The sequence below is a fragment of the Ictidomys tridecemlineatus genome, chromosome X, assembly GCF_052094955.1.
Source record: "Ictidomys tridecemlineatus isolate mIctTri1 chromosome X, mIctTri1.hap1, whole genome shotgun sequence".
Taxonomy (NCBI): Eukaryota; Metazoa; Chordata; class Mammalia; order Rodentia; family Sciuridae; genus Ictidomys; species Ictidomys tridecemlineatus.
The window spans coordinates 85,714,136-85,740,474 of record NC_135493.1 but is presented as its reverse complement, the minus strand read 5'-3'; the positions used below and the strand labels follow the sequence as shown (position 1 = coordinate 85,740,474).

Here is a 26,339-nt window from a genome sequence, read left to right as displayed (position 1 = left end):
AGAGAGAGAGAGGGAGAGAGACTATATAGAGTCTATATAATAATTGACTGTGGTAACACACACAAAAGAAGCTGGTTACAAATGGTAGGCAGAGAATGACTTTAATTTGGACAAAAAATTAAAATATATAAACATGTATACAGAAAACTAAAAGGGTTGGGAATGTAGCTCAGTGAAAGAGCAAGCACTCACAAAGTATGTTCGAGGCCCTGGGTTCCATCCCCAGCACTACGACACAATAGAACAAAAATCCCTTTAATGTTATATACCAAAATATCAACATATTACTTCTGTTCAGTAATTAGATGTGCTTCCCTTTGCTTTTGTGTATTTTTGAAATACAAGTATTCCTAAAACAAACAAACAAAAGGTTCTGAAGAGAGAAGCAGTTATTAAAAGCCAGGAGTTAGGAATCCAAGAAGGCAAGCCAGGTGCCCTGTAGTTAAAGTCTGAAACACAAAAGAGGTCCAGTCAGGGTGACTGGACATTGTTCTTTTCCTATGGGAATGGTATGTACTGGACTGTTTCCTCCATATTTGATTTTCTCTGTATAATTGCATTTCATGGAACTCTATGATAGCAACTTTGGTTTTGAACTGCTTCAAAATCTGCTTTGTAGTTGAATATCACACAAAACACACTAGAAATCAAATACTCCTATAAGAAAAAACTCATCTGCTCAAGTCAGTGACTGCTGTTTTTTCTGACCTCTGTTCATTTTCAATTTGCATTGCAAATTCAATATTTTTTGTTTCATGGATTTGCAAGAGGTAATTTTTAAAATTGTGGATCAGATCCAGGACCTCACACAAACTAGGCAAACACTCTACCACTAAACTACACCCTAGGCCTTTTAAATCTTTTTTTTTTGAGACAATGTCTAAGCTTCCCAGGCTGACCTCCAGGATCTTGTGATCCTCTTGCCTCAACCTCCTAAACAGCTGGAATTATAGGCATGCACAAAAAAACTGACATTAATATATGTGATCATTGTCTCATGATTGGGTTTTAAGTCTGTGGATAGTTAGCCTTTACTTCTTTTTAAAAATTTTTAATTTTGTTCTAATTAGTTATACATGATGGTAAAATGCATTTAACACATCAAACATAAGTGGAATATAACTCCACATTCTTCTGGTTGTACATGATGTAGAGTTACACAGGTCATGTAATCTTATATGCATGATAGTTAGCCTTTACTTTTAAGTACTGCAGTACTCTGCAGAGTTGGAAGGACGTTACCAAACTCCATACCACTTTGCAATGAATCTAAATGAGAAATCTCACCATTCTTTGTCTTTTTTATTTTTGCCTTGCTTTCTTTGTTTTGAGAGAGGAGGTTTCACTGTGTTGCCCACGTTGGCCTTGAACTCCTAGGCTCAAGCAATCCTCCTGCCTCATACTCCCCAGTAGCTGGGACAATGGGCACAGCTGGACTCCATGCCCCAATTCTTTAATTTTTTTTAAAAGTTTTTTTTACTAAATTACTACATGGAGAACAGCAGAATATTACACTTAGCTGGGTATGGTGGCATACATCTGTAATCCTTGCAATTTAAGAGGCTAAGGCAGGAGTATCACAAATTTGAGGCCAGCCGGGCAACTTAGACTCTGTGTCAAAATAAAACAAAAAAAGGGCTGGGGATGTAGCTCAGTGGTAGAGTACTTTCATGGCATGTAGTGAGGCTCTAGGTTCCATCCCAGCACCTCTCCAACAAAAAACAAACAAAAAAAAACCCTGTCATCAGAAAGAGGCATATCACTTTCTTTGTTAACTAAATTACCTATATCTTGCTGCAAGTAGGTTGTTGGGTGGATTTTGTTTTGGGTACCAGGTAATAAACTCAGTGGCACTGAACCACTGAGCCATGTCTCCAGCCCTTTTTAATTTTAAGACAGGATCTCACTAAAGTGCTGAGGTTGGCTTTGAACTTGTGATCCTCCTGCCTCAGCCTCCCAAGCCACTGGGATACTGATGTGCACCACTGCACCCGGCTGGAGTGCTTCTTTTGGAGTGCTCCTTAAAACAGCACAACTATTTTTTTTGAAGTATTTTGATTGAACCCAGGACCTGGCACATGCTAGGCAAGTGCTCTACTACTAAGCTATACCACAACCCTGCTATATATTTTTTCATAATTTTATAGATTTTGGGGGCTTAAAATGCTTTTATTGGTGTTTATAGTTATACATGATAGTGGGGTTCTTTTTAATATATTCATAAATGTATATAACATAGTTTGTTCTGTTTCAATCCACAGTACTTCCTTATTCCTTCCCCTCCTCCATCCTGCTGATCTTCCTTCTTTACTCTATTGATCATTTCCCCCTATATTTTTTAATTTACCATAGATCTGTCATATTTATTCACATTTTTCTTAATTTCTACAAGCTACAAATTTAGCTCAGCCAATATAGGACCTAAGAATAAGATTATGCTTAATCCAATAATATCTCTTATTTTTCAATTTTAGTACCAGGGATTGAACCCAAGGGTGCTTAGCCACTGAGCCACATCCCCAGTCCTATTTTTTATTTTTTATTTTTTATTTAGAGACAGGGTCTCACTAGGTTGCTTAGGGCCTCATTAAGTTGCTGAGTCTGGCTTTGAACTTGTGATCTTCCTGCCTTGGACTCCCTGGGATCACAGGCATGCTCTGCCTCATCCATGTTATGATTAAGTTTTTGTATGATCTTGTCTCATACAAAACCTTGTGTCTTGCCTCATACAAAATCTTGTCTCTTGCATCCTTGCTGGGTTTAAATACTAATGGAGTTCTACTGGCTATGTTGTATTCCTTAAGATTTTCAAAGTACAAAATCATGTCCTCTCAAATAGAGATAGTTTTAATTACTTCTTTTCAAATCTGGATATCTTTGATTTATATAGCTATATGCTGTTTGTTTTTTTAGTTGATGGACCTCTATTTTATGTCTTTATTCATATGTGGTGTTGAGGATTGAACCCAGTGCCTTACACATGATAGGCAAGTGCTCTGCTGCTGAGCCACTACCCCAGCCCATGGATGTCTTTGATTTCTTTTTCTTGCCTAATTGCCCTGGCTAGAACCTCTAGTTTAATGTTGAATAGAAGTGGTGATCAGGGACCTCCTTGTGTAGTTCCTGATCTTTGGGGGAAGGTTTCAGTCTTTCATTATGGAGTGTGATGTTAGTTGTGGGTTTTCTGTAGATACCCTTTATCATGTTGAGGAAGTTCTCTTCTATTTCTGGTTGTTGAGTGTGTTTATATCATGGAGGGGTTTTTGTCATGTGCTGTTTGTCCTTTATTCTATTAATATGGTGACCCAACTTTGCATTTATGGGATAAGTTCTACTTGATTATGATGGATAATCTTTTTATATGTTGCTGGATTCTATTTATTTGTAATTGTTGAGGATTTTGCACCTATATTTAAAAGAGATATCAGGCTATAGTTTTCTTGTCATGTCTTTGATTTTCTTATTTAAAAAATATTTTTTAGTTATAGATGAATGCAATATCTTTATTTTGTTTATTTATTTTTACGTGGTGCTGAGTATCAAACCCAGTGCCTCACATGTGTGAGGCAAGTGCTCTACCACTGAGTCACAGCCTCAGCCCATGTCTTTGATTTTCTTATCAGAATAATGTTGGCCTCTTAAGCTCATTCTATTTTATTGCTAAGTAATAATTCATTGACTTAATATACCACACTTCATTTAATCCATTTTTTATAATTTGTGTCTACAGTGTCCCCCAAAGTTAAAAGCAACCAAGCTTTTTTTTTTTTCAGTACCAGAGATTGAACCCAGGGACACTTAACCACTGAGACACATCCCCAGCCCTTTTTAAAATATTTTTCTTATTGTAGTTGGACACAATATCTTTATTTTATGTATTTATTTTTATGTGGTGCTGAGGTTTGAACCCAGCACCTCGCACATGCTAGGCGAGTGAGTGCTCTACCATTGAGCCACAGCCACAGCCCCTCCCCAGCCCCTTTTTACATTTTATTTTGAGACAAGTCCCTCTGAGTTGCTCAGGGCTTCACTGAGTTGCCGAGGCTGGCTTTGAACTGATGATCCTGCCTCAGCCTCCCGAGATGCTGGAATTACAGGTGTGTGCCGCCACACTTAGCCTAAAAGCAACCAAGCTTTTAACAGTTGGGACCATTTGAAGGTTGTGGAACCTTTATGAGGTGGGGCCTAGTAATCACTGGGGGCCTGCCCTTGAAGGAGATGTTGGGACCCTGGCCCCTTCCTCTCTGTCTTTTGCTTCCCAGTAGTCATGAAGTGAACAGTTTTCCTCCACCACATGCTCTTGCCAGGATGTGCTATGCTGCCATAGGCCCAAAGCAACCAGGACAAATGACCATGGACTGAAACCTCTGAAACAGTGATCCACAATAAATCTTTCCTCCTTTTAATACCTGATTTATCTCAGGTATTTGTCACAGCAATAGAAATCTAACAGTACCCATCTCTACCCATCTATCCATCTCCTTTTCCACCCATGCATTCATCCATCCACCCATTTGCCCATTCATTCTCCCTTTCCTCCCTCTCTCCCTCTTCCCTTCTCTTCCTTCTGTAAATCATTTATCTCCAGGCTTATAATTTTTGGATCCAAGGCAAGCTGTCTTTTAAAATTGGACAGGAAACTCACTACAGTTTTTGGCAAAGCCCTTTATGTGCCAAAGCTTCCATTCTCACATTTCCATTCTTTATAGCATTTTTTTTTGAGGGGGCGGGTCCCTGGGAGTTCACTCATAGGATCCAGCTGGAGAGTATTTAGAGACCAGAGTTCATAAGATTAAGGGCCTCTTTACTTCAAGAGACTCTCACACATGTTCTTTCATCATATATTCATTCAGGAATCCATCTGTACACTTCCCCTTCCTCCTTGCCTGAACCTCATCTTGTTTCAAACCTCTAAAGGTGCTCAGGCTTCTTTAGCTGACATTTTTGCTTGATGAACTCATTCAGTCCCTATTTTCAAATTACTGCCAGAGTCTTAATCACCTTTTTTTCACCTACTCTGCCACCACCTTCATGGCTCACAAGGACCACTATGGTGGTCCCCTCCTTCTTGGCACCCCTGCTTCTGCCCTTCCCTGACAGTCTAGTTTCCCTGTAGTAGCCTGCAGGAGCCGGTTAAACCTGGATCAGATAACTTCCCTCTGCTCAGGACTCTCCCGTGGCTCCACTCAGAATAAAAGCCAAAGTCTTGACCTTGGTCCACGAGGCCCTACTCAAACTTTCTCTCTCACTCCTCCTACTGTGCCCCTCTCTAGCTATTCCTCACATGCACACCACATCCATTCCTGCCTCAGGGCCTTTGTACTGCCTATTCAGCTTGGTGCATTCTTCCTCTGGGTAGCTGTGTGGTTTATCCCTCAAGTCTTCAGGTTTGTATTCAAATGTCTCTTCAGTCAGGCTTTCCTGGACAATCCCATTAAACATTTAAACTGCTCCAGCAATGTTTATCAGCATCCCCTCTTTTCGGTGTTTTCTTTTAGTGCTAAAGAAGAAATCCAGGGCCTTGTATGTGCTCAGCATTCACTCTACCACTGAACTATACTGCTAACTTCCATGTTTTCTTTTTCTCCAAAGTATTTATTGATCTCTAGCATATCTAATATCTTACTTATTTTTCTCTTTCTTTTTAATTAATTAATAATTTCTTAGAAATCAACAGAATAATTATACATATTGATGAGATACAGTATGACATTTCAAGACATGTACACAATGTGTAATGATCAGATCAAGGCAATTGGCATGTCTATTATCCCAGATGTAGATTATTTCTATATGTTGAGAACATTCAAAAAATTCAATTAATTGTTGCCAAACGTACTGTGCTATAGAAACTTAGAAGTTGGGGCTGAGATTGTGGCTCAGTGGTAGAGTGCTTGCCAAACATGTGTGGGATGCTGGGTTTGATCCTCAGCACCACATAAAAATAAATAAATAAAATAAAGGCATGGTTCCAACTACAACTAAAATAACAAAATATTTTTAAAAAAACTTAGAAGTTGTTCGTCTTATATAACTGCACCTCTATACTCATTAACCATCCTTTCTCTAGTCCTCCCTTCCAAACATCCTTTTTTAAAAATATTTTTTTAGATGTCAGTGGACCTTTATTTTATTGATTATTTATTTATTTATATGTGGTGCTGAGAATCCCATCCTATGCCCTACATATGCTAAGCAAGCGCTCTACCAAAGATCTACAGTCCCAGCCCACCAACACCTTTTTAATTTTACTGATTTTTTATCTCTCCCACTTGAATGGCAGCACCACAAGCATAGATATACTTATTCTTTTTGTTCAACACCATCTCTCTAATGCCTAGGATAGGACCCACCACACAATAGATGCTCAATATATGGGTTTTAGTTGACTAAATGAGTAAAAGGTGTGGCAGTGGTGGGGGGACAGAAACAGAAGAAACTTGACCTTATCCCATATACTCAGTCAGCAGCTAAGTCTCAATAAGGGAGAAAGTGCTAGATGCCCTGAGAGTGAGACCAGAGAAGTCTCTTCAGGAGAAGGTGCATCATTTGGGCTGGTCCTGGAAGATCTCATAGGAATTATATAGATCCAGAGGTTCAGTGAGGCCCAGAGGGTGAAGGGGAAAAAAAAGTCAGAGGAATGAGGCAAGTCAGATAAGGAGGAAGAAGGATGCATCACAGACAAGTAGAAATCTGTCAGAGGTTTTGAATCCCAAGGAAAAGACCTGCATTTGGTCCTCAGAGATGTCTTAACCAGTTACGGACCTCTAAAGAGTTTAGAAAATTCATATCCTAGACAAACCCCAGGTGAAGTGGTGAGACAAAAAGAACAATGAGCTACTGTGGTGGGATTATCCATTGTTTTTTTTTTTTTGTTTTTTTTTTTGGCACAGCTTGAATGAAGATCATCCAGACATGTAGGTTTGGTCCCACACCTGTCTCACACGCCCTCAACAGGATGTGTGAACTGCTGAAGTCCTCAGTCCATGAAGGTCTCTGGGCCTGGGCAAGGATTTTTGGGAAGGAAGGGAGAAGGTAACATGGAGGGAAACAAAATGGCTGAGGACCAGTATCAATCACAAGGAGACATAGTTGGACACCTCAATTAGATTTCTGTCTGGGTCTCGGAAGTAGACAGACATAATAGGCCCCTTTGCTCCTGTTCTGGGGACTGGCCCCTCCTCAATGGGGACATCACAAGCCTAAAGTGGGAAGAGAAGACAAAGTTCATATGTCATAGTCAATGTGAAAAACTAAAATTCAATTCCTAATACTATCTTAGAAGCATATAGAAAACCTCTGTATTTTCTCACCTCATTTTCTGCCATTCTTCATTCATTAACCCTGTTAAGTTGTATGGCCTTGGGTAGAGCAACTAATTGACCTGTATGTCAGTTTTCTCATCTGTAAAATGGGGACAATAATGGTACCTAGTATGGCCAGGCATGGTGGCACAATTCTGTAATACGAGCAACTCCAGAGGATGAGGCAGGAGGATCAAAAGTTTAAGGCCAGCCTGGGCAACTTAGCAAGACCCTGTCTCAAAATAAGAATAAACTAGCTGGATATGGTTATGTACACCTGTAATCCCAGTGGCTCAGAAGGCTGAGGCAGGAGAATCAAGAGTTCAAAACCAGCCTCATCGATGTGGAGAAAAGGGTACTCTTGTACATTGCTGGTGGGACTGCAAATGGGTTCGGCCAATTTGGAAAGCAGTTTGGAGATTCCTGGGAAAGCTGGGAATGGAACCACGATTTGACCCTGCTATTGCCCTTCTCAGACTATTCCCTGAAGACCTTAAAAGAGCATGCTACAGGGATGCTGCCACATTGATGTTCATAGCAGCACAATTCACAATAGCTAGACTGTGGAACCAACCCAGATGCCCTTCAATAGATAAATGGATTAAAAAAATGTGGCATCTATACACAATGGAGTACTATGCAGCAATAAAAAATGACAAAATCATAGAATTTGCAGGGAAATGGATGGCACTAGAGCAGATTATGCTTAGTGAAGCTAGTCAATCCCTAAAAAACAAATACCAAATGTCTTCTTTGATATAATGAGAACAACTATGAACAGAGCAGGGAGGAAGAGCAGGAAGAAAAGATTAACATTAAACAGAGACATGAGATGGGAGGGAAAGGGAGAGAAAAGGGAAATTGCATGGAAATGAAGGGAGACCCTCATTGCTATACAAAATTACATATAAGAGGTTGTGAGGGGAATGGGAAAATAAACAAGGAGAGAAATGAATTACAGTAGATGGGGTAGAGAGAGAAGATGGGAGGGGAGGGAAGGGGGGATAGTAGGGGATAGGAAAGGTAGCAGAATACAACAATTACTAATAGGGCATTATGTAAAATTGTGGATGTGTAACCAACGTGATTCTGCAATCTGCATTTGGGGTAAAATTTGGAGTTCGTAACCCACTTCAATCTAATGTATGAAATATGATATGTCAAGAGCTTTGTAATGTTGTGAACAACCAATAAAAAAAAACTTTAATAAGCAAAAAAAAAAAAAAACAGCCTCATCAAAAGTGAAGCACTAAGCAATTCAGTGAGACCCTGTCTGTAAATAAAATACAAAATAGGGGTGGATATATGGCTCAGTAGTCGACTGCCCCTGAGTTCAATCCCTGGTAATCCCCCAAAATAAAAACAAAAGTAAAATAAAATAAAAAGAACTAAAGGCATAGTTCAGTGGTATAGTACCTACCCCTGAGTTCAATCCCAAGAACAAAAAGGAAAAAAAAAAAGTATCTAGTATGATCTAATAAGTAACAGAGCCAGAATTCATACCTAGGCAGTCTAGGCAAGAGTGTCTGTCTGTCTGTCTGTCTCTCTCTTTCTCCCTCTCCCTCTCTCACTCAGTGCTGGGGATGGAACTCAGGGCTAGGAAAGTGTCATGCCACTGAGCCACACTCCCAGCCCTATAGCTGTTGGCTTTTACAATTACTTTCCCTTTATGACTACATATAATGGATTTTTCACGTAGTTGGTAGAACGTTTTCTTTTTATGTAACTGTGTTTACGTAAAATAACTCAGATATACATTTAAATTTTTTTTAGTTGTAGATAGACCTTTACTTATTTATTTATTCAAACCCAGTGCCTCACACATGCTAGGCAAGTGCTCCATCACAGAGCCACAGCCCCAGTCTCAGATATATACTTGCAAATGGTGACATGAAATTTCATTTAAAAAATTTTTAGTTGTAGATGGACACAATACCTTTATTTATTTGTTTATTTTTATGTGATGCTGAGGATCGAATTCAGTGCCTCACTCATGCTAGGCAAGTGCTCTACCACTCAACCACAACCCTAGCCCTGAAGTTTCATTTTTAAATCCATCTGGTTACATGAAACAATGATGTCAATCAAAATGAGTGGATGATTGTGTAGAAACTGGTCATGTTAGAGATTTGAAGATCTCCTGAGTCAAGCTTCCATTTTTATGGCATCAGCAGTGGTTTTATCAAGAAGAATGAAGTCCCACTCACCTTTAGATGCTGGATTATCTCCTCCAAAGGCACCTCTGTGATCAGACATAAGTCCAGGGAGCCTGGAATAGGATGAGCAGCTTTGGGTTCAAATTCCTTTCCCACCTCATGGAGGTTAAATTTTTGGTCTCCAAAGCACAATGCTTTTCGGTCTCCCTATTTGAGGAAGAGAAAACAACCTAAAACTAAAGTTCCAAACCCAGTGTGGTGGTGCACACCTGAAATCCCAGCCACTCAGGAGGCTGAGGCAGGAGGATCACAGGTTTGAGGCCAGATTCAGAAACTTAGTGAGACTCTGCCTCAAAATAAAATATAAAAATAAAGGACTGGGGATATAGTTCTGTTATAGAGCCCTTGCCTAGCATGTGGGGGTTTCAATCCCCAGCACCAAGAAAGAAAAGGAAAAAAGAATGAAAGAAAGAGATGAGTGGGAGCTAAAATCTGAAAGTCTGACCCCCATCCCAAGGATTTTTTTTTTTTAAGTAAAACAGGGCTAACTAAACAACATCCCCTTACACCACCCCAGTCTTACCCCTAGAGGCAACTGCTTCTAATATGTGTGCACATTTTATGTGTTTGTTTCTTCCTGAAATTATTTTCCTGTCTCTAAACAATATGTTTATAACACCCGTAAAACCCCAAAATAGTGAAACCTGGGAAAAAGGAATGAAAAAGAAAACCATACATGGATAGCTTTCATCTCTTTCAAGTTAAATCCTTTTCAGATGCTGGCCACAGGTGAGGAGAAAGTGTTTTCATCAAACCTAGAATGATAATCTCTAGAAAACACTAATCTCCAGCTGGGGTTGTGGCTCAGTGGCAGAGTGGTGGCAGAGTGCTTGCCTCGCACATGTGAGGCACTGAGTTGGATCCTCAGTACCACATATAAGTAAACAAACAAAATAAAGATACTGTGTCCATGTATAACTAAAAAAAATATTAAAAAAGGGGAAAAAAAAAGAAAACACTAATCTCTTTCAAGATAACTCCTTTCCAGGTGCTGGCCACCGACTCCCAACCCCAAAACTCAAATTTCTGACTGCCCAAATGCACATGCTCACTAAATTACCCACAACCTGTATAAGCCCAGTCCCCTCCTTTGTTAATGGCTCATTTTCCACCAGGAAAGTGAGTCCATTCTCATAGGTGTAGTCCCTTTCCTGAATAAAAGGCTGAAATGATCCATGAAGCTTGTGTACGGTCTGGACTCTTTGTGCTAACACTATCCATGGCAGAAATAGCAGTTTGCCTACTCAGTATACATTCCCACCTTTTTTTCTGTATTGGGTATTGAACCCAGAGCCTGGCATATGCTAGGAAAGAGTTGTACCACTGACCTACACCCCCAACCCTTTCTATTTTTTTTTTTTATTTTGAGATAGGGTCTCATGAAGTTACTGAGGGTCTCCCTAAATTGCTGAGGCTGGCCTCAAACTTGTGATCCTCCTGCCTTAGCCTCTGAGTCTCTGGGAATAGAAAAGTGAGCCACCACACTTGGCACCAGCCCTTCTTCTTTCTGAGACAGGATCTCATTCAGTTTCCCAGGCTGGACTCAAACTTGCAATCATCCTCCTCCTCAGCCTTCCGAGTAGCTAGGATTAAAGGCAGAGTTTTCTTTTTTTAAGGAAGAGTCAGGATCTCATTCTGTTGTCCAGTCTGGCCCTGAATTCCTGGGCTCAAGTGATCCTTCTCAGAGATCCAACCTCCCAAGTTAGCCATTTTTTTTTCCCTTACAAACAAAATCCAAATTCTGATGGAGTCACTGTGTACTGGGCTTTAAAACTAACAAAAAAAAAAAAAAAAAAAAAAAAGAAAGAAAAAACTCTCCTACATTTCCCAGCATTCTTTGCTGAAGGGGTCATCATGTAAGGGAGGCCATGTTAGCTGGACTGGGCCATGAGATGGTTGTGGGTGGGGCTTCTGAGAACCTTTCCGCCCTATTGAGCTGGCACTTTTGTGCCCATTCATTTCCTCCTTCCCAACCACTGCCTGAGTTCTGACTGCCTACTCCTGACTGCTTGTTCAATGAAAGAAAAAGAAAACTTTCTAATGTAACCCTAAATTAGTTGAGTTTTCTCCCATACACCTCCAAACACAATCCCTGATGAACTACTTTTTATTTTTTATTTTTGTTTTTTATTTATTTATTTTTTTTTGGTACCAGGGATCATACTTAGAAGCACTTAACCACTGAGATGTAGCCCCAGACCTTTTGCTTTATTTTACTTTTTATTTTTGTATTTTGAGACAGGATCTTGCTAGGGCCTTGCCTAATATGCAGATACTGGCTTTAAACTTGTGATCCTTCTGCTTCAGCCTTCCAAGCTGCTGGGAGCACTACTATTTCTCGATTTAGTGACTTTAGACAGTTTTTATCATCTCTCTGCTATGATAAATGAGAATTTAGCTCATACACATTACTATCCCTCCCAACAGAATTCTATCATCATGTTTAATTCTTCTTTTGGTTCTTTATAATTTTTTAAAAAAATTTTAGTTGTAGATGGACACAATGTCTTTATTTTATTTATTTATTGTCATGTGGCACTGAGGATGGAACTCAGTGCCTCACACGTGCTAGGCAAGTGCTCTACCATGGAGCCACAACCCCAGCCCTCCTTTATAATTTTTAAATAACCCAGTTGAATATTTTTGGTATTATTTTTTGTAGTGCTAAGAAATGTTTGTTTTTTGATAGATAACCCACATCACCCTGTAGTCTTCTTCATGTCTCCATCCTCTCTTGAACCTCTCAGCATCTGCCATTTCTCTTCTTTTTTTATCATCATGTTTGATATCACATACATTCTATCAGAAAATGAATTTATTTCACTTTTACCATTGAATGATAATTTGTTCCAGTATGCAATTCTAAGTTGAAGGTTTTTTTCCCCACAGCCTTTTAAATATGTTGCTTCATTTTCTTCCCTGAATCTGGTGTTGCTGATAAGAAGTCTGATGTTATTCCGTTTTTCATTTTTTGTCACCTTCCACTCCTGCAGCTTGTAGAATTTTTATTGGCCCTAGATGTTCTGAAATTTCACTCCAATGTGTCTTGAGTATAGGGAGTTGAGGCATTATATATACTATTGTCATCGCTGGTCCTTGCAAAGCCCATGTCATTTCCTTAATGCATTTTTTTTCTCTATTCTCTATTCCTGTCCCTACTTTAGGCAACCATTATAAATGTATTTAGTATGCATCCTTTGATTTTCATAAGTTATTGTAAAAAGTGCATTACTGGCTGGGCACAGTGGTGCACACCTGTAATCCCAGCGGCTCAGGAGTCTGAGGCAGGAGGATTGTGAGTTCAAAGCCAGCCTCAGCAGCAGTGAGATGCTGAGTAACTCAGTGAGACCCTGTCTCTAATTAAAATACAAAATAGGGCTAGGGTGTGGCTCAGTGGTCAAGTGTGCCTGAGTTCAATCCCCAGTACCTCTTCCCTGAAAAAAAGTACATTATTGTTGGGCTGGGGATGTGGCTCAGTGATCAAACGCCTTGCCTGGCATATGTAAGGCCTTAGGTTCAATTCCTAATGTCACAAAATAAAAGTGTATTATTGGGCTGGGGATGTGGCTCAAGCGGTAGCGCGCTTGCCTGGCATGCGTGCGGCCCGGGTTCGAACCTCAGCACCACATACCAACAAAGATGTTGTGTCCGCCGAGAACTAAAAAATAAATATTAAAAATTCTCTCTATCTCTCCTCTCTCACTCTCTCTTTAAAAGAAAAAAAAAGTGTATTATTATTTTGTGTGGGTTTTATAAATGGCTCCATGAGGTGAGACCTTCTTCTGTTCATTTAAAAAAAATTTTTTTAGTTATATATAGACATAATATCTTTATTTGTTTATTTATTTTTATGTGGTGCTGCGGATCGAACCCAGGGTCTCTTACATGCGAGGCGAGCACTCTACCACTGAGCCACAACCCCAGCCCCTTCATTTATTTATTCAGCATGATTTTGTTTCTGTGTGGTACCAGCAAACAGACCCAGAGTCTTCAGTTTGCTAGATGAGCACCATACCACTGAGCTACATCCCCAGCCCAGCATGATATATAGATATAGATGTAATTTTTGTAGTATTTAGGATTGAACCCAAGTCCTTACACATGTTAGGTGAGCCCTCTACCACTGAGCTACATTGCAAGCCCTTTTTTTTAAATCTATCTATCTGTCTATCTATCTATTATTTTGAGATAGGGTCTCACTCAATTGATGAGGCTGGCCTTGAACTTGTGATCCTCCTGCCTTACCCTCTTGAGGTACTGGGATAACAGAAGTGCACCACATTGCCCAGCTTCATTTCTCTTTATAACTGTATGATATTTCATTATCTGGACATACCTCAGTTTATCCATTCATCTGCTGAAGGAACATCTTGGCAGGACACTTATGTTTTCCTTTCTCTGCATTTGCCACTTTTAAAAAAAGAGATTCCTTTATTTTTTTTAAATGGGCCTTTACTTTGTTCATTTATTTATATGTGGTGCTGAGAATTGAACCTAGTACCTCACACACGCCAGGCAAGCACTCTACCACTGAGCCACAACCTTAGTCCTACCACATTTTTTAAAAATAATTTTTAATTGTAGATGGGCAGAATACCTTTATTTTTGTTTATTTAGTATTTTTATGTGGTGCTGGGGATCAAAGCAGTGCCTCACATGTGCAAGGCAAGTGCTCTACCCCTAACCCACAACCCTAGCCCCTGCATTTACCACTTTTGAAGTTTTTACAAATTCTCAGGATAGTATTCATCTCTAGAAACCTCTATTTTCCCCTGGATTTCTCCTTCTTGGGATCTTTCTTGGTTCTCTTTAGAACAGGACTGATGGTTTTCTAAAATTCTTTCTAGAATCCTCCTCTTGGGAACCATGGTAACCTGATTTCTGTGTCTTCCTTATTCCCAACTTAATTGCTCATTTTGTTTGATTTTTAGTGCTGAGGATGGACCTCAGGATCCTGTGAGTGCTAGGCATGAGCTCTACCACTGAGCCCCAGTTTCCTAATGGGCAGATTTTTTGAAACATTTAAGAATGCTTTATTCTACACTTATCTTTGGTTAACAGTTTTGCTGGACATAGAATTCTAGGATTGAAAATTTGTCCCCAGAATCTTTAAGGAAAAAATTTTTTTTTTTTTTTTTTTTAGAGAGAGAATTTTTTAAAATATTTATTTTGTAGTTATTGGCGGACACAACATCTTTGTATGTGGTGCTGAGGATCGAACCAGGGCCACACGCATGCCAGGCTAGTGTGCTACCGCTTGAGCCACATCCCCAGCCCAGGAAAAAAAATTTAATAGGAGCAAATAGCCTCACAATTTTTTAAAGCTGTAGATAGACACAGTATCTTTATTTTATTTATTTAGTTTTATGTGGTGCTGAGGATCCAATCCACTACCTCACATGTGCTAGGCAAGTGCTCCTCTAATGAGCTACAATTCCAGTCCTTTTCCCAGAATCCTGAAGGTGACCTTCCTTTATTATCTTCTGGTCTCCGGTAGGACTCAGGAAATTAGATATTTGAATGTTTTTTTTTTTAATGTTTCTTTTTCTTTTTAGATGAATTAGAAAGCTCTTAGGATCTCCTTTTACAAATTGATGTTCTACAATTCTATCAAATGTATCTAAGTATTGATGTGCTGGATACTTACTTAACTCTTTGTATATAAAGACTGCAGTGTTCTCTTGTGTTCTTTTTTTTCTCTTCTTTCCTTTTTTCTTTTTTATTCTTTTCTCTTCCTTTCTTTCTTTTCTTTTTACTTTTTTTTTTTTTTTTGGTAACAGAGGTACTTAACCACTGATCCATATCCCCAGGCTTTATTTTTTTTAGTATATTTATTTATTTATTTTTAGTGTGGTGCTGAGGATTGAACCCAGGGTCTCGCATGTGCAAGGCGAGTGCTCTACCACTGAGCCACAACCCCAGCCCTTATTTTTTTTTTTTTGAGGCAGAGTCTTGCTAAGTTGTTTAGAGCCTCCCTAAATTGCTGAGGCTGGCTTTGAACTTGCAATTCTCCTGCCTCAGCCTCCCCAGCAGCTGGGATTATAAGCATGTGCCAAGGCCAGAACATTATTTTTCCCACTTTTTTAAAATCAGTGCATTATAGTTGTATATAACTCTTGCATTATTTCCATGATAATTTCCTCCCCTCTTTTTTCTCCATTTTCTGGAAATCCCCCTATTCATTGGTCTTTTTATCTTTGCTTCAAATTTCCTGTGATTTTGTTTTGGGAGTTAAGCTAAATTTTACCCACCTTTTTGAGGTGCTGGGGATGGAATTCAGGGCCTTGCACATGCTAGGCAAGCACTCTACCTCTGAGCTATACCCCCAGCCCTTAAGTTGTATGTTAAGGTGTTATCATTAAAGTTTAATCCACCTGCAATTTGGCGTGTGGGGAAATGGTTACCTTGAAAGTGATGACCTCCATGCCCAGGATCTTGGAATAGAACATAGTGGTATCTTTGATGCTCTTCACTGTCATCACGATGTGGTCAAGTCTATGGATAAGACACCGGGAAGGGGTCTGAGAGCTGTCCCTCCTTGACTAAAAGGTAAAAAAAATGTCAGGTGAAACCACATTGCCACTGAAGACTCTCATGTTTTCTGCTTCACCCCCCACCCCCTGCATTACTTCCACCCCCATTTCAAAGGGAGAATCCCAAAGGAAAATGTCAGTAGAGTCTAATGGATACATGCATGGATTCATAAGATTCTATGTGTCTGTCATGCCCATTCTTCACTCTTTACTTTTTAAAAATAGTTTTTAACTATATATATTTATGTATATATATATTAATTAGTTGTAGGTGGACACAATACCTTTATTTTATTTATTTTTATGTGGTGCTGAGGATCGAACCCAGGGCCTGGCAAATGCTAGGTGAGTGCTCTACCACTGAGCTACAACCCTAGCCCTCCAGTTCTTTTTTTAAGTAGTTTTTTAGTCGTTGCTAAACCTTTATTTATTTATCTGTTTGTTTATATGTGGTGTTGAGAATTGAGCTCAGTGCCTCACACATGCTAGGCAAACGCTCTACTACTGAGCCACCACCCCAGCCCTATTTCCAGTTCTTGATACAAAGTTTGACGTGATATATTCTATTCTATTCTATTCTATTCTATTCTATTCTATTCTATTCTATTCTATTCTATTCTATTCCATTTCATTGTCTTCCTTTCCATTCTGTTCTATTGGATTCGATTCTGTTCCATTAAATTCTACTTGACACTATTTTATTGTTTTCCATTCCACCATGTTTAATTCCATTCAAACCAGTACATTCGAAACAATTGATTTCACTGAGCCCCAGATAAAACATCCTGTGTAGTTCTATTTCGTAAGTGGAAGAGGCATTAGCAAAGTTGCTGAGTTCTGCTCTCTTCATAAATACAGAGGATCCAAATGAACACAGAAGCAGCACAAGAAGTAAATGACTGACATTTGGATTCCATTGAAAATAAAGTTATATGTTCAAAAAGTCTTATTAACCCTTCAGTGTCTGTAGAATCTGTAAGAGTGCCCCATATACTTTCCTGATATGGATAATTCATGTTTCTCTTAATTTTTGGAGAGAAAACAAAAATTGCTAATATCTCATTAATCTTTTCAAAGAACCAAACTTCTTTTTTGAAAATTTTTTAGTTGTACATGGACACAATATTTTTGTATATTAATTTATTTTAATGCAGTGCTGAGGATTGAACCCAGTGCCTCACACGTGCTAGGCAAGTGCTCTGACTCTGAGCTACAGCCCCAGGCCTAGAGCTCAGTTTTATAAAATGATGATGAGGACTGAGGGTATAGCTCAGTAGAAAGTTTGCCTACATGTGTCAGACCCTGGGTTCTCTCCTCAGAACCAAAAACATAACCAAAACAAAGGAATAAATGAAAAAAACAGAAGATCAAGACAGAGTGATCATATAAGGTTTACTGTGTGCTGACCCCTGTTTTAAGCACTTATCAAAAAGAATATGAGGGGCTGGGGTTGTGGCTCAGTGGTAGAGCACTTGCCTAGAATGTGTGAGGCACTGGGTTCAATTCTCAGCACCACATATAAGTAAATAAATGAAATAAAGGCTTATCAGCAACTAAAAAAAGTATTAAAAAAAGAATATGGGGATCTGGGGCTGTGGCTCAGTGGTAGATCATTCACCTAGCATGGGTGAGACTCTGGGTTCAATCCTCAGCACCACATAAAGATAAATAAATAAAGGTATTTTCTCCATTTACAACTGAAATATATTTAAAAATTTTTTTTTAAAAGAATATGGACCAGGACTGGTAGTACACACTTCTAAATCCAGCCAATTCAAGAGGATGAGGCAGGAGGATGGCAAATTTGAGGCTAACCTCAGGAATTTAGCAAGGCCCTCTCTCAAAATAAAAAGGACTGGGAATGTAGCTCAGTACCAGTACCCCTGGGTTCAATTGCAAATACAAAAAAAAAAAGAAAGAAAGAAAGAAAGAAAGAAAGAAAGAAAGAAAGAAAGAAAAGAAAAGAAAAAAACTATACAGAGGGGCAGAGATATAGCTCTGTGGTAGAGCACTTCTGTAATATGTGTTAATATGTGTGAGATCCTGAGTTCTATCTATAGTACTTAAAAAAATTTGGGAATGGGGATGTGGCTCAGTGACAAAGCACTTGTGTACATGTGTGAGGTTCTGGATTAAATTCCCAGTACTGAAAATGAAGAAAGAAATCTAGAACCCGTTTTACTTCTCACAACAGCTCTATAAATAGATATAGTCAAAGTGCCCAGAATACAGTATCCCCCTTCCTTTAGCCTTCTCCAGAGGAAAGGATTTTTCTCTTCTTTGAAGTCTTGAAGTCTTGAAGTCTTTTTCAATGTCCTCTTTAGGCTATCAGAGGAATCTTCTAGCAAACCTCAAGGTCATTGCTTTGTTCCCTGGCCCTTCCTGATAGGGCTCTATCATGACAGATTCAGGGACACACTCCATGAGTCACCTTTGGGTCTCTCTACCTGTCCTTGACACTAACCTGGCTCCCTCTGAACCACCCAGGCAGAGCAGCCAGACCTCTGCCTGTTTGTCTTGCAGACATGTCACTTGAATCCTCTGTGGGTTTGAGCAGGGCCTTTCCATGGTCCTCTGCTGCCCTCTGCTTGTCTTTGAAAAAGGAAGCAAGAGAGAAGCACAGGGAAATGGAGGACGTCACAACAGGGGAGCCCACAGAGAAGAAAAGAAGCAGATTAGCAGCTCCAGGCTGGGAGAGCCCCAGCCTGCCTAGGTGTCGACAGCCATGCCCTAGGACCCCAGGGCCCGCCATATTCACCTGATTTTCTGAAGTCCTGCTCGACATCCTGACTGGCAGCCTGGAGAGCAGACAGCGCAGCATGGCAGGGTAGGTGTTCCTGCCCTAGCACCTCCAAGACAACCCGCTGGCTTAGTGCCCAGAGATCAAGGGGCAAGAATGGGAGGGCGCAGACTGAAGACTGACTGTTGGTTGGGACAGAAGTAGGTGGTGCATGTACAAAGACTCTGACATAAAACTTAGGGTCTTGAGAGGTTGAGGATGTAGCTCAGTGGTAGAACATGGGCTTCATGAGGCCCTGGGTTCCATCCTCACCACTGGAAAAACAAACCAAGAAACTTCAAAGCCTTGAAAGTAAAACCCAGGTGTATGTGTAAGGGGTTCCTTCTCAATAACACAGAAAAACCACTCACCCAAAAGTGATGAGGGAGCCAGGCATGGGGGTGCACATCTGTAATCCCAGAGGCTCAGGAGGCTGAGACAGGAGGATCTCAAGTTCAAAGGCCTGCCTCAGCAACTTAGTGAGATCCTCAGCAACTTAGCGAGAACTTCTCTCAAAATGAAAATTTAAAAAGGCTGTGGATGTGGCTCAGTGGTTAAGCACCCCTGGGTTTAATCTCTGTTACAAAAAAAAAAAAAAAAGATTTGAGGGTTGAGGGGGCCAGTATTCCCAGCTGGGAGGCCTCTTGTCTATTTAGGGTTGCTGTCTCCAGAGGGCTATACTTCTGATCTGTATGTGAGCCAGTGTCCAGCATGTGGAGTTATGAGCTGTCTGAGTTAGGGTATGGCCACTCTATATTGGTTCTGTATCTGAATCAAGATTTCTTTTCTAGGGGCTGGGGTTGTGGCTCAGTGGTAGAGCACTCGCCTAGCACATGTGAGGCACTGGGTTTGATTCTCAGCACCACATAAAAATAAATAAATAAAACAAAGGTATTGTGTCCAACTACAACTAAAAAATATTTTTTAAAAAGATTTCTTTTCTCTCGTTTTTGTTTTGTTTTGTTTTAGACAGGTTTTATTCTATGTTGACTAGACTGGGCCTGGGTTCAAGTCAACCTCCCAAGCAGTTGGTATGACAGGCACAAGCTACCAAATCCAGCTTCTAAGTGAAGATTTCTAAGTTATTCAGAGTTCTGGGGTTGGGTATGTAGCTCAGTGGTAGAGTACTTGTCTGCATGCTCGAGACCTTGAGTTCCATCCTAACACTGCAAAAACAAAAACAAACAAACAAACAAAAATCCAGAGTTTTGTGCCCCAGAGTGTGATGTTTCTGAATTCTACTGGGGCACGAAATCTGGGGTCTTCCCCATCCACCATCCATACTCAGCCCTCACCCGACCTTCCTCCTTCACTGTTGAGAGTCAGAGAACATTCACCTGGCCCATTGCCATTCTCCTCACCCTGAGCTGAGCATTCTTGGCTCTTACAGGTTACCTGTCTGGTTCCTGGGACAGGTGAGTTTGAGATTCTTCCTCCTAGACACATCCTCCCCCTTGCAACACAAATGTTTCACACTGTGGGTATTGTTTTTTTTTTTTCTGTTATTGGTGCATTATATTGGTACATAATTGTTGGTTTCATTTTGATATAATCATACATGCATAGAGTTTAATTTAATCCATGTCAGTCCCAGTGCTTCCCTTTCCCTCCTCTCCTCCTGCCTTCTATTCCCCTTCTTCTACTCTAATAGTCTACTTGCACCCATTTATATATTTTTAATTGGTGCTTTATAGATATAAAGGTGGAATTCACTGTGGTAAATTTATACATGCACAGAGCATAATTTTGTTAATGCATTTAGCATTTCCTCCCATTTCCTGTCTCTCGTCCCTCCTCAATCTCCTTTAACTCCATTGATATTCCTTCTCTCTTTATGATACCCAGCCTCCCTTTTCCCCCTTATTTTGCTGTAGCTTCTGTATATGAGAACATTAAGCATAGGATTTTCCTTTAAAAAGAGTTGCACAAATAATACAGGTGAATACAGGTTTGTATAAAAGATTTGAACAGCACATCAGTACATTGACTATGCAGGACATCCCTGCCCCCACTCCTCCAAAATATCCACTGGGGCTCAATTTCTGGTGTTTACTTTTAGATACTTTCCCTACATAGCATTTGTATGTGCCCTCATGCACACATGGTCACAGCAACCAACCCCCTATCTGGCTTTTCCTCGTTTACATAGTGTCCTGTAGAAGGCACACAGTCCCATGGGTACACTCAGGTCCCGTTTATTCTGTATCACATAAAGAGGGTGCTCTATGGCAGAGCATTATCCCCCATCATTCATTTCACTCTGCAATGATCAGGGACTATACATGGACATTCAGCAGATTTTCCCACTCATGTTTCTCTTCAGGTTGCACAAATCTTTGGCCTTTCACACAGTTTTCCCCCACTGTTCATGTACATGACTACGTGCACTTGTGTTCAGTGTTAGAGGTACAAGTGGAATTGCTGGGGATTATTAGGGTTCTCCAGAGAACAGAATCAATAGGAGAAAGAGAACCAATATATGATTTATTATAAGGAATTGGCTCTTAACAATTATGGGAGCTGAGAAGTACCACAATCTGCTATTTTGCAGATAAGCTGCAGGCCCACAAGAGCTGGTGGTGTAGTTCTGAGAACAAGAGGGCTGATGGATAGCTCCCTGTTGAGGGCTGAAGACATTTCCCAGCTCAAGCAGTCAAGCAGCAAGCAAATTCCCCCTCCCTCCACCTTTTGTTCTATTCAAACTGTCAAAGGATTGGAAGAGGCCTTCTTTCAATGGGAGAGCAATCTGCAGTCCACAATTCAAATGCTAACCTCCTTCTGAAACAGCTTGGTAGTCACACCCAGAAATAATGTTTAATCAAGAGAACTCTGTGTCCTAGTCAAGTGGAAACATCAAACTAACTATCAAAATTCACCTCTTATCTACTTGCCATTCACATGCCTCTCCTTGAATCATACTTAATCTCCAAATGAAAACAATAAAAAAGGTCATCATCATTTTGCCTAACATGATCCAACTATCCTGCATACAACTGAGAATGCACAAGTCCTTCCCCAGAAGAGGAGGTGAAGTCCTTGAGCGATATTTACTATTCTTTAATATCCCACAATTTAAATATTGCAATGTAAACTTAACAAGACTTAAAGTCAACCTATCTTACATTACACACTAAGGGGATAATAGAGGTAAGAAATAAAAGACAGCTAGGCATGGTGGCACATGCCTGCAATCCAAGCAGTTCGGGAGGCCGAGGCAGGAGGATCCTGAGTTCAAAGCCAGCCTCAGCAAAATGGAGCTGCTAAACAACTCATTGAGACCCTATCTCTAAATTAAAAAAAATACAAAATGGGGCTGGGGATGTGGCTCAGTGGTAGAGTGCCCCTGATTTCAATCCCTGGTACCAAAGAAAAAGGAAGAAAAGATATTTGCTATATATGCACAAACATATTCAGAAAAAATAAGGAGGAAATATTTCTGACACTAATAGTCCTTAGTTCTGTAATTGGTCTTGTGGTCACAGCTGGTAGTCATAACTACCTCCTTCCACTACCCAGGCTGTATTTCTTCTCTTTTTAATTTTTTTTTTTTTTTTTTTGTACTGGGGATTGAACCCAGGAGCTCTTTATCACTGAGCTACATTCCCGGTCCTTTTATCTTTATTTTGCTTTATTATTATTTTTTTTTTGGTACTGGAGATTGAACCTAGGAATGCTTTACCAGTGAGCTACATCCCCAGACCAACACTTTTTATTTTTTATTTTGAGACAGGATCTAAGTTGCGGAGGCTGGCCTTGAATTTGAGATCCTCCTGCCTCAGTCTCCTGAGTGGCTGGATGGTAGGTATGCCACTGCATCCAGCCCAGTCTGCATTTCTTTTTTTTTTCCCCCAGCAAGCACCTCAACTGGTTATAGTTCTTCCCCTGGGCGGGGCAACTCAAATCTTCATCCCCAAAGAGTCTGGGCCATTCATAGTCCTGAGTAGATTGGGTTGTTATAGTTTTCCATTAACCTTAGACACAGGCACGAGAATATTAAGAGATGCCCCAAGAGACCTCCTATGTTCCAGACATACTTTTCCTCACCTCCACTGTGGAGTAGCAGTCCAGATCACCTTGGTGGTCAGGATGGGTCTGTCAACCCAACCAACTCTGTAACCCACTCCTTGTCTGCTGACTTAGAGGCATGAGGAGCCCAAAGTGGTCTGTTGGCAGTCTTAACTTCCAGTTCAATGGGACCATTGTTGTGTGTTTGGTGGCAGGATTCCTCCCACTGGAACTAAGCTCTCTGGGCCAGCAGAATATAAAGTAGCAGCAACAGGAAGCAAACATTGCACTTAGTGGGTCACTAGAGGTAATGGTAAGTGGTATCACTTCCGTTTCCACCCATTGATTCTTGGACTCATAAATCCTGGCTATCAGAGAACAGCATCACATATTAGATACTAATTCAGGGCATATACAACCTTCTGGGGAACATTGCCCCAGCCATTCAAGATATTGCATCCTAGCTGGCACTGTAACTGAGTTTTCTATAGGCCATACTATAGTTCTTTCAGACTAATTGTTCTAGGATGACTAGAAACATGGTAAGATCAGTGAATTCCATGAGCAGGGGCCCATTGCCACACTTCAGTTGCTGTGGAGTGAATTCCCTGATAAGTAATGCCATGTGGAACAGCATGGGAATGGCTGAGGTACTGTAAGTCCACAGATGGTAGTTTCAACAGGAGGAGTGCATGCAGGGAGGGCCAATCTGTACCCAGAGTATCTGTTCCAGTAAGAACAAAACACTGTCCCCTCTGCAGTGGAAGCTGTCCAATGGAATCACCCTGTCACAAGGGAGCTGACTGACCATCCTGGCAAATGGAGCAACATCAAGGACTTGGTGTTGGTCTCTGCTGTTAGCAGAATGGGCACTCAGCAGTCGTCATAGTTGGGTCAGCCTTGGAGGGTGGAAGTTCATGTTTCTGAGCCCAGGCATGTATGTGTGCATGTGCATGCGTGTGGTGTGTGTATGTGTGTGTGTGTGTGTGTGTGTGTGTTTGCAAATGGTTGGGAAGGAGGAGACGGGAATGGAATAGTCCACTGAGGAGAAAAAAGAGAAATAGGAATAGAAGACCATGTAACAATGTTGGAGAGAGCTAGGGAAAAAAATGATCCACTGAATTCAGGCATGAACAGCCCCTCAGAGGTCACACCCATAGAGGTTGTGTAGAAGTGGTGGTGATGAGGGACCTGGTTGTTTGGAATCTACCATTGAGCAATCTGGTAGATACTTCTTGGATTACAAGGCTGTTGGGTGGACACACCATTTTTTAAAAAGTGTTTATTTTTTTAGCTTTTTTTTTTTAGGTGGACACAATATCTTTATTTTTTAATTTTTAAATTTTTAATTTTTTTTAGACACAATATCTTTATTTATTTTTATGTGGTGCTGAGGATCGAACCCAGTGCCTCACGCATGCCAGGTAAGCATGCTACCACTTGAGCCACATCCCAAACCCCAACACACCATTTTAGACAGGGGTGTGGGTAGCCCTGGAGTTGCACAGAGGCAGGTGTGAATACTTCCGAGGTTACACAGATACGGATGTGCACTTGCACATGTGTTAACAGACTAGAGTGTGAACGTGGTATGAGGTAGCATATACCTCAGTGTGAACAGTCTTGGGTTACTTTTGGACCTTCCAAAAGTCACATACACTGAGGAGTGGGCACTCCTGGAATTACACACACTGGAGAATACACACTTCTGGGGTCATGCAGAATGGGATGCAGATGATTCTAGAGGCAGATTTCTAGGGTTGACTTCTAGGGTGTAACCACTCTTACAGTCAAACTGGGATGTAGGCAGTCTTGGGGTCACAGTGATTGGGGTATATACATTCCCAGGGACAGATTTATTACAGAATTCATCTGGGGTCACAGAATGAAGAGTAGACCTTCCTGAGTCACCCAGACTGGCTAGTGAGTGCTCTTTAGGGCACACATACCAAGTGTGGCTTCCTAGGTGTTGAAGAGTTGGTAATATAGACACCCTTTCATACAGATTGGAGACCTCTGGTATATGTCAGATTGGAACGTGGGCATCCCTGATCTGAGATAGACTGGGAGGTGGCACTCCTGGGCTAAGACAGCCCAAGAAGTGAAAAATGAGAAGTCACACAGAGTGCTGGTAGACAGAACTGGGTCACAAAGTTGGGAGATTAGACATCCATGGAGTTACTTAGACTGCAGTATGGACAGGCTTAGAGTCACATACACCCACAGTCCAAGGGCCACCCACACTGAAGAGTAGACACACCGAGGGTCACACACAAGAGGGTTTGGGACACTCATAATGTTAAACACATTGGGCAGTGGCTACTCCTAAGATCACACACTGTGGATGGGCCCTCCTGATGTCACACAGATTGGGGTAGGGATACTTCTGGGGTAAAAAGTACTGAGGTGGGACCAGTCCTGTGGTGTGTTATGGACACTCTTGTGATTTCAGTGTTAGGGGTATGGACATACCTGTGGCCAAAGAGAGAATGAGCTGGGTGTGGTGGCACTCATTTATAATCCCAGAGACTCAGGAAACTAAAGCAGGAGGATTGCAAGTTCAGGGCCAACCTCAGCATCTTAGCAAGACCCTCATAAATTTAGCAAAAACCTGTTTCAAAATAAAAAAAAAATAACAAGGGCTGGGATATAAGTCAGTGGTAAAGTGCTCCTGAGTTTAATCCTTGGTATAAATAAATAAATAGGGGAAAGAGAGAAAGAGAGAGGATGATGGGGCACCTCTGAGGTCAGAGACTGAGGTGTGGATAATTCTATGTTTACATCTGAATTTTTGGATGCTTCTCAGCATACATACCTGGGAGGGGACACTACTAAAATCACAGTGACTGTGAAGATCCAGAGGCAATTTGACTTGGATTTCCCTCTACCCATCAAGGACAAGGATTTTTTCCTCCCTGGAGAATCAAGATCATTTTTGTTGTCCTGGAAGAGGTCACTCGGAGGGTGTACAAGGGACTCTGGGGCAGAGCAGAGGGCCATTTCTGGGCCTTACATAGAGGTTTCCAGCCTCAGCTCTGTTGCTGCTGTCATGCTCATGCCAAGTACCCTTGAACAGATCCCTGGTCCTCTCTGGGTCTCAGTTTCCCCATTTGGTCAGTGAAGGAATTAGACAAGATGGTCACTGCTGGACTTCATAACCCTAAATTGGTATGTGGGCTCACAGAGGACAGAAGATAAAGGTATATTTGACATTCCTGGGGCTTTAGGAGCCCTATGAAGTCAGGTGACAGTGTGTGTGTGTGTGTGTGTGTGTGTGTGTGTGTGTGTGTGTGTGGTGTGTGGTGTGTGTGTGTGGTGTGTGGTGTGTGTGTGAAGGTGGCAGAGAAAGACAAGAGGAATGTGTGTTTACCAGGGGAGCTAGAGCCGGCTTCAGGGCTCACACCCTGATTGTAGTCACTCAGAGGCTCCACACCTTATCTGCCCTGGAGTCCTAGGAGAGAGTGACCTTCCACCTTCCCTCTGTCCAATGTTTCACTGCTAC

General features: G+C 41.0%; 1 protein-coding gene and 1 long non-coding RNA gene across 2 annotated transcripts in view; one reads left to right on the top strand and one right to left on the bottom strand.

The window, feature by feature from the left end:
* Nucleotides 1-85: 85 nt before the first annotated feature.
* Nucleotides 86-18,970, bottom strand: Glod5 (glyoxalase domain containing 5). Its single transcript, XM_005338654.5, has 4 exons — nucleotides 18,812-18,970; nucleotides 15,925-16,062; nucleotides 9,512-9,667; nucleotides 86-7,202 (listed from the first exon to the last, which is right to left on the bottom strand). Exons 1-4 carry the CDS (start codon nucleotides 18,872-18,874, stop codon nucleotides 7,077-7,079), a joined length of 483 nt encoding a protein of 160 aa, XP_005338711.2. The 5' UTR covers nucleotides 18,875-18,970; the 3' UTR covers nucleotides 86-7,076.
* Nucleotides 18,348-26,339, top strand: part of LOC120888290 (uncharacterized) — a 54,335-nt gene continuing 46,343 nt past the window's right edge. Inside the window, exon 1 of the long non-coding RNA XR_005731802.2 lies at nucleotides 18,348-18,880. This is a non-coding gene — a long non-coding RNA (uncharacterized LOC120888290). The remainder of the gene's footprint in view (nucleotides 18,881-26,339) is intronic.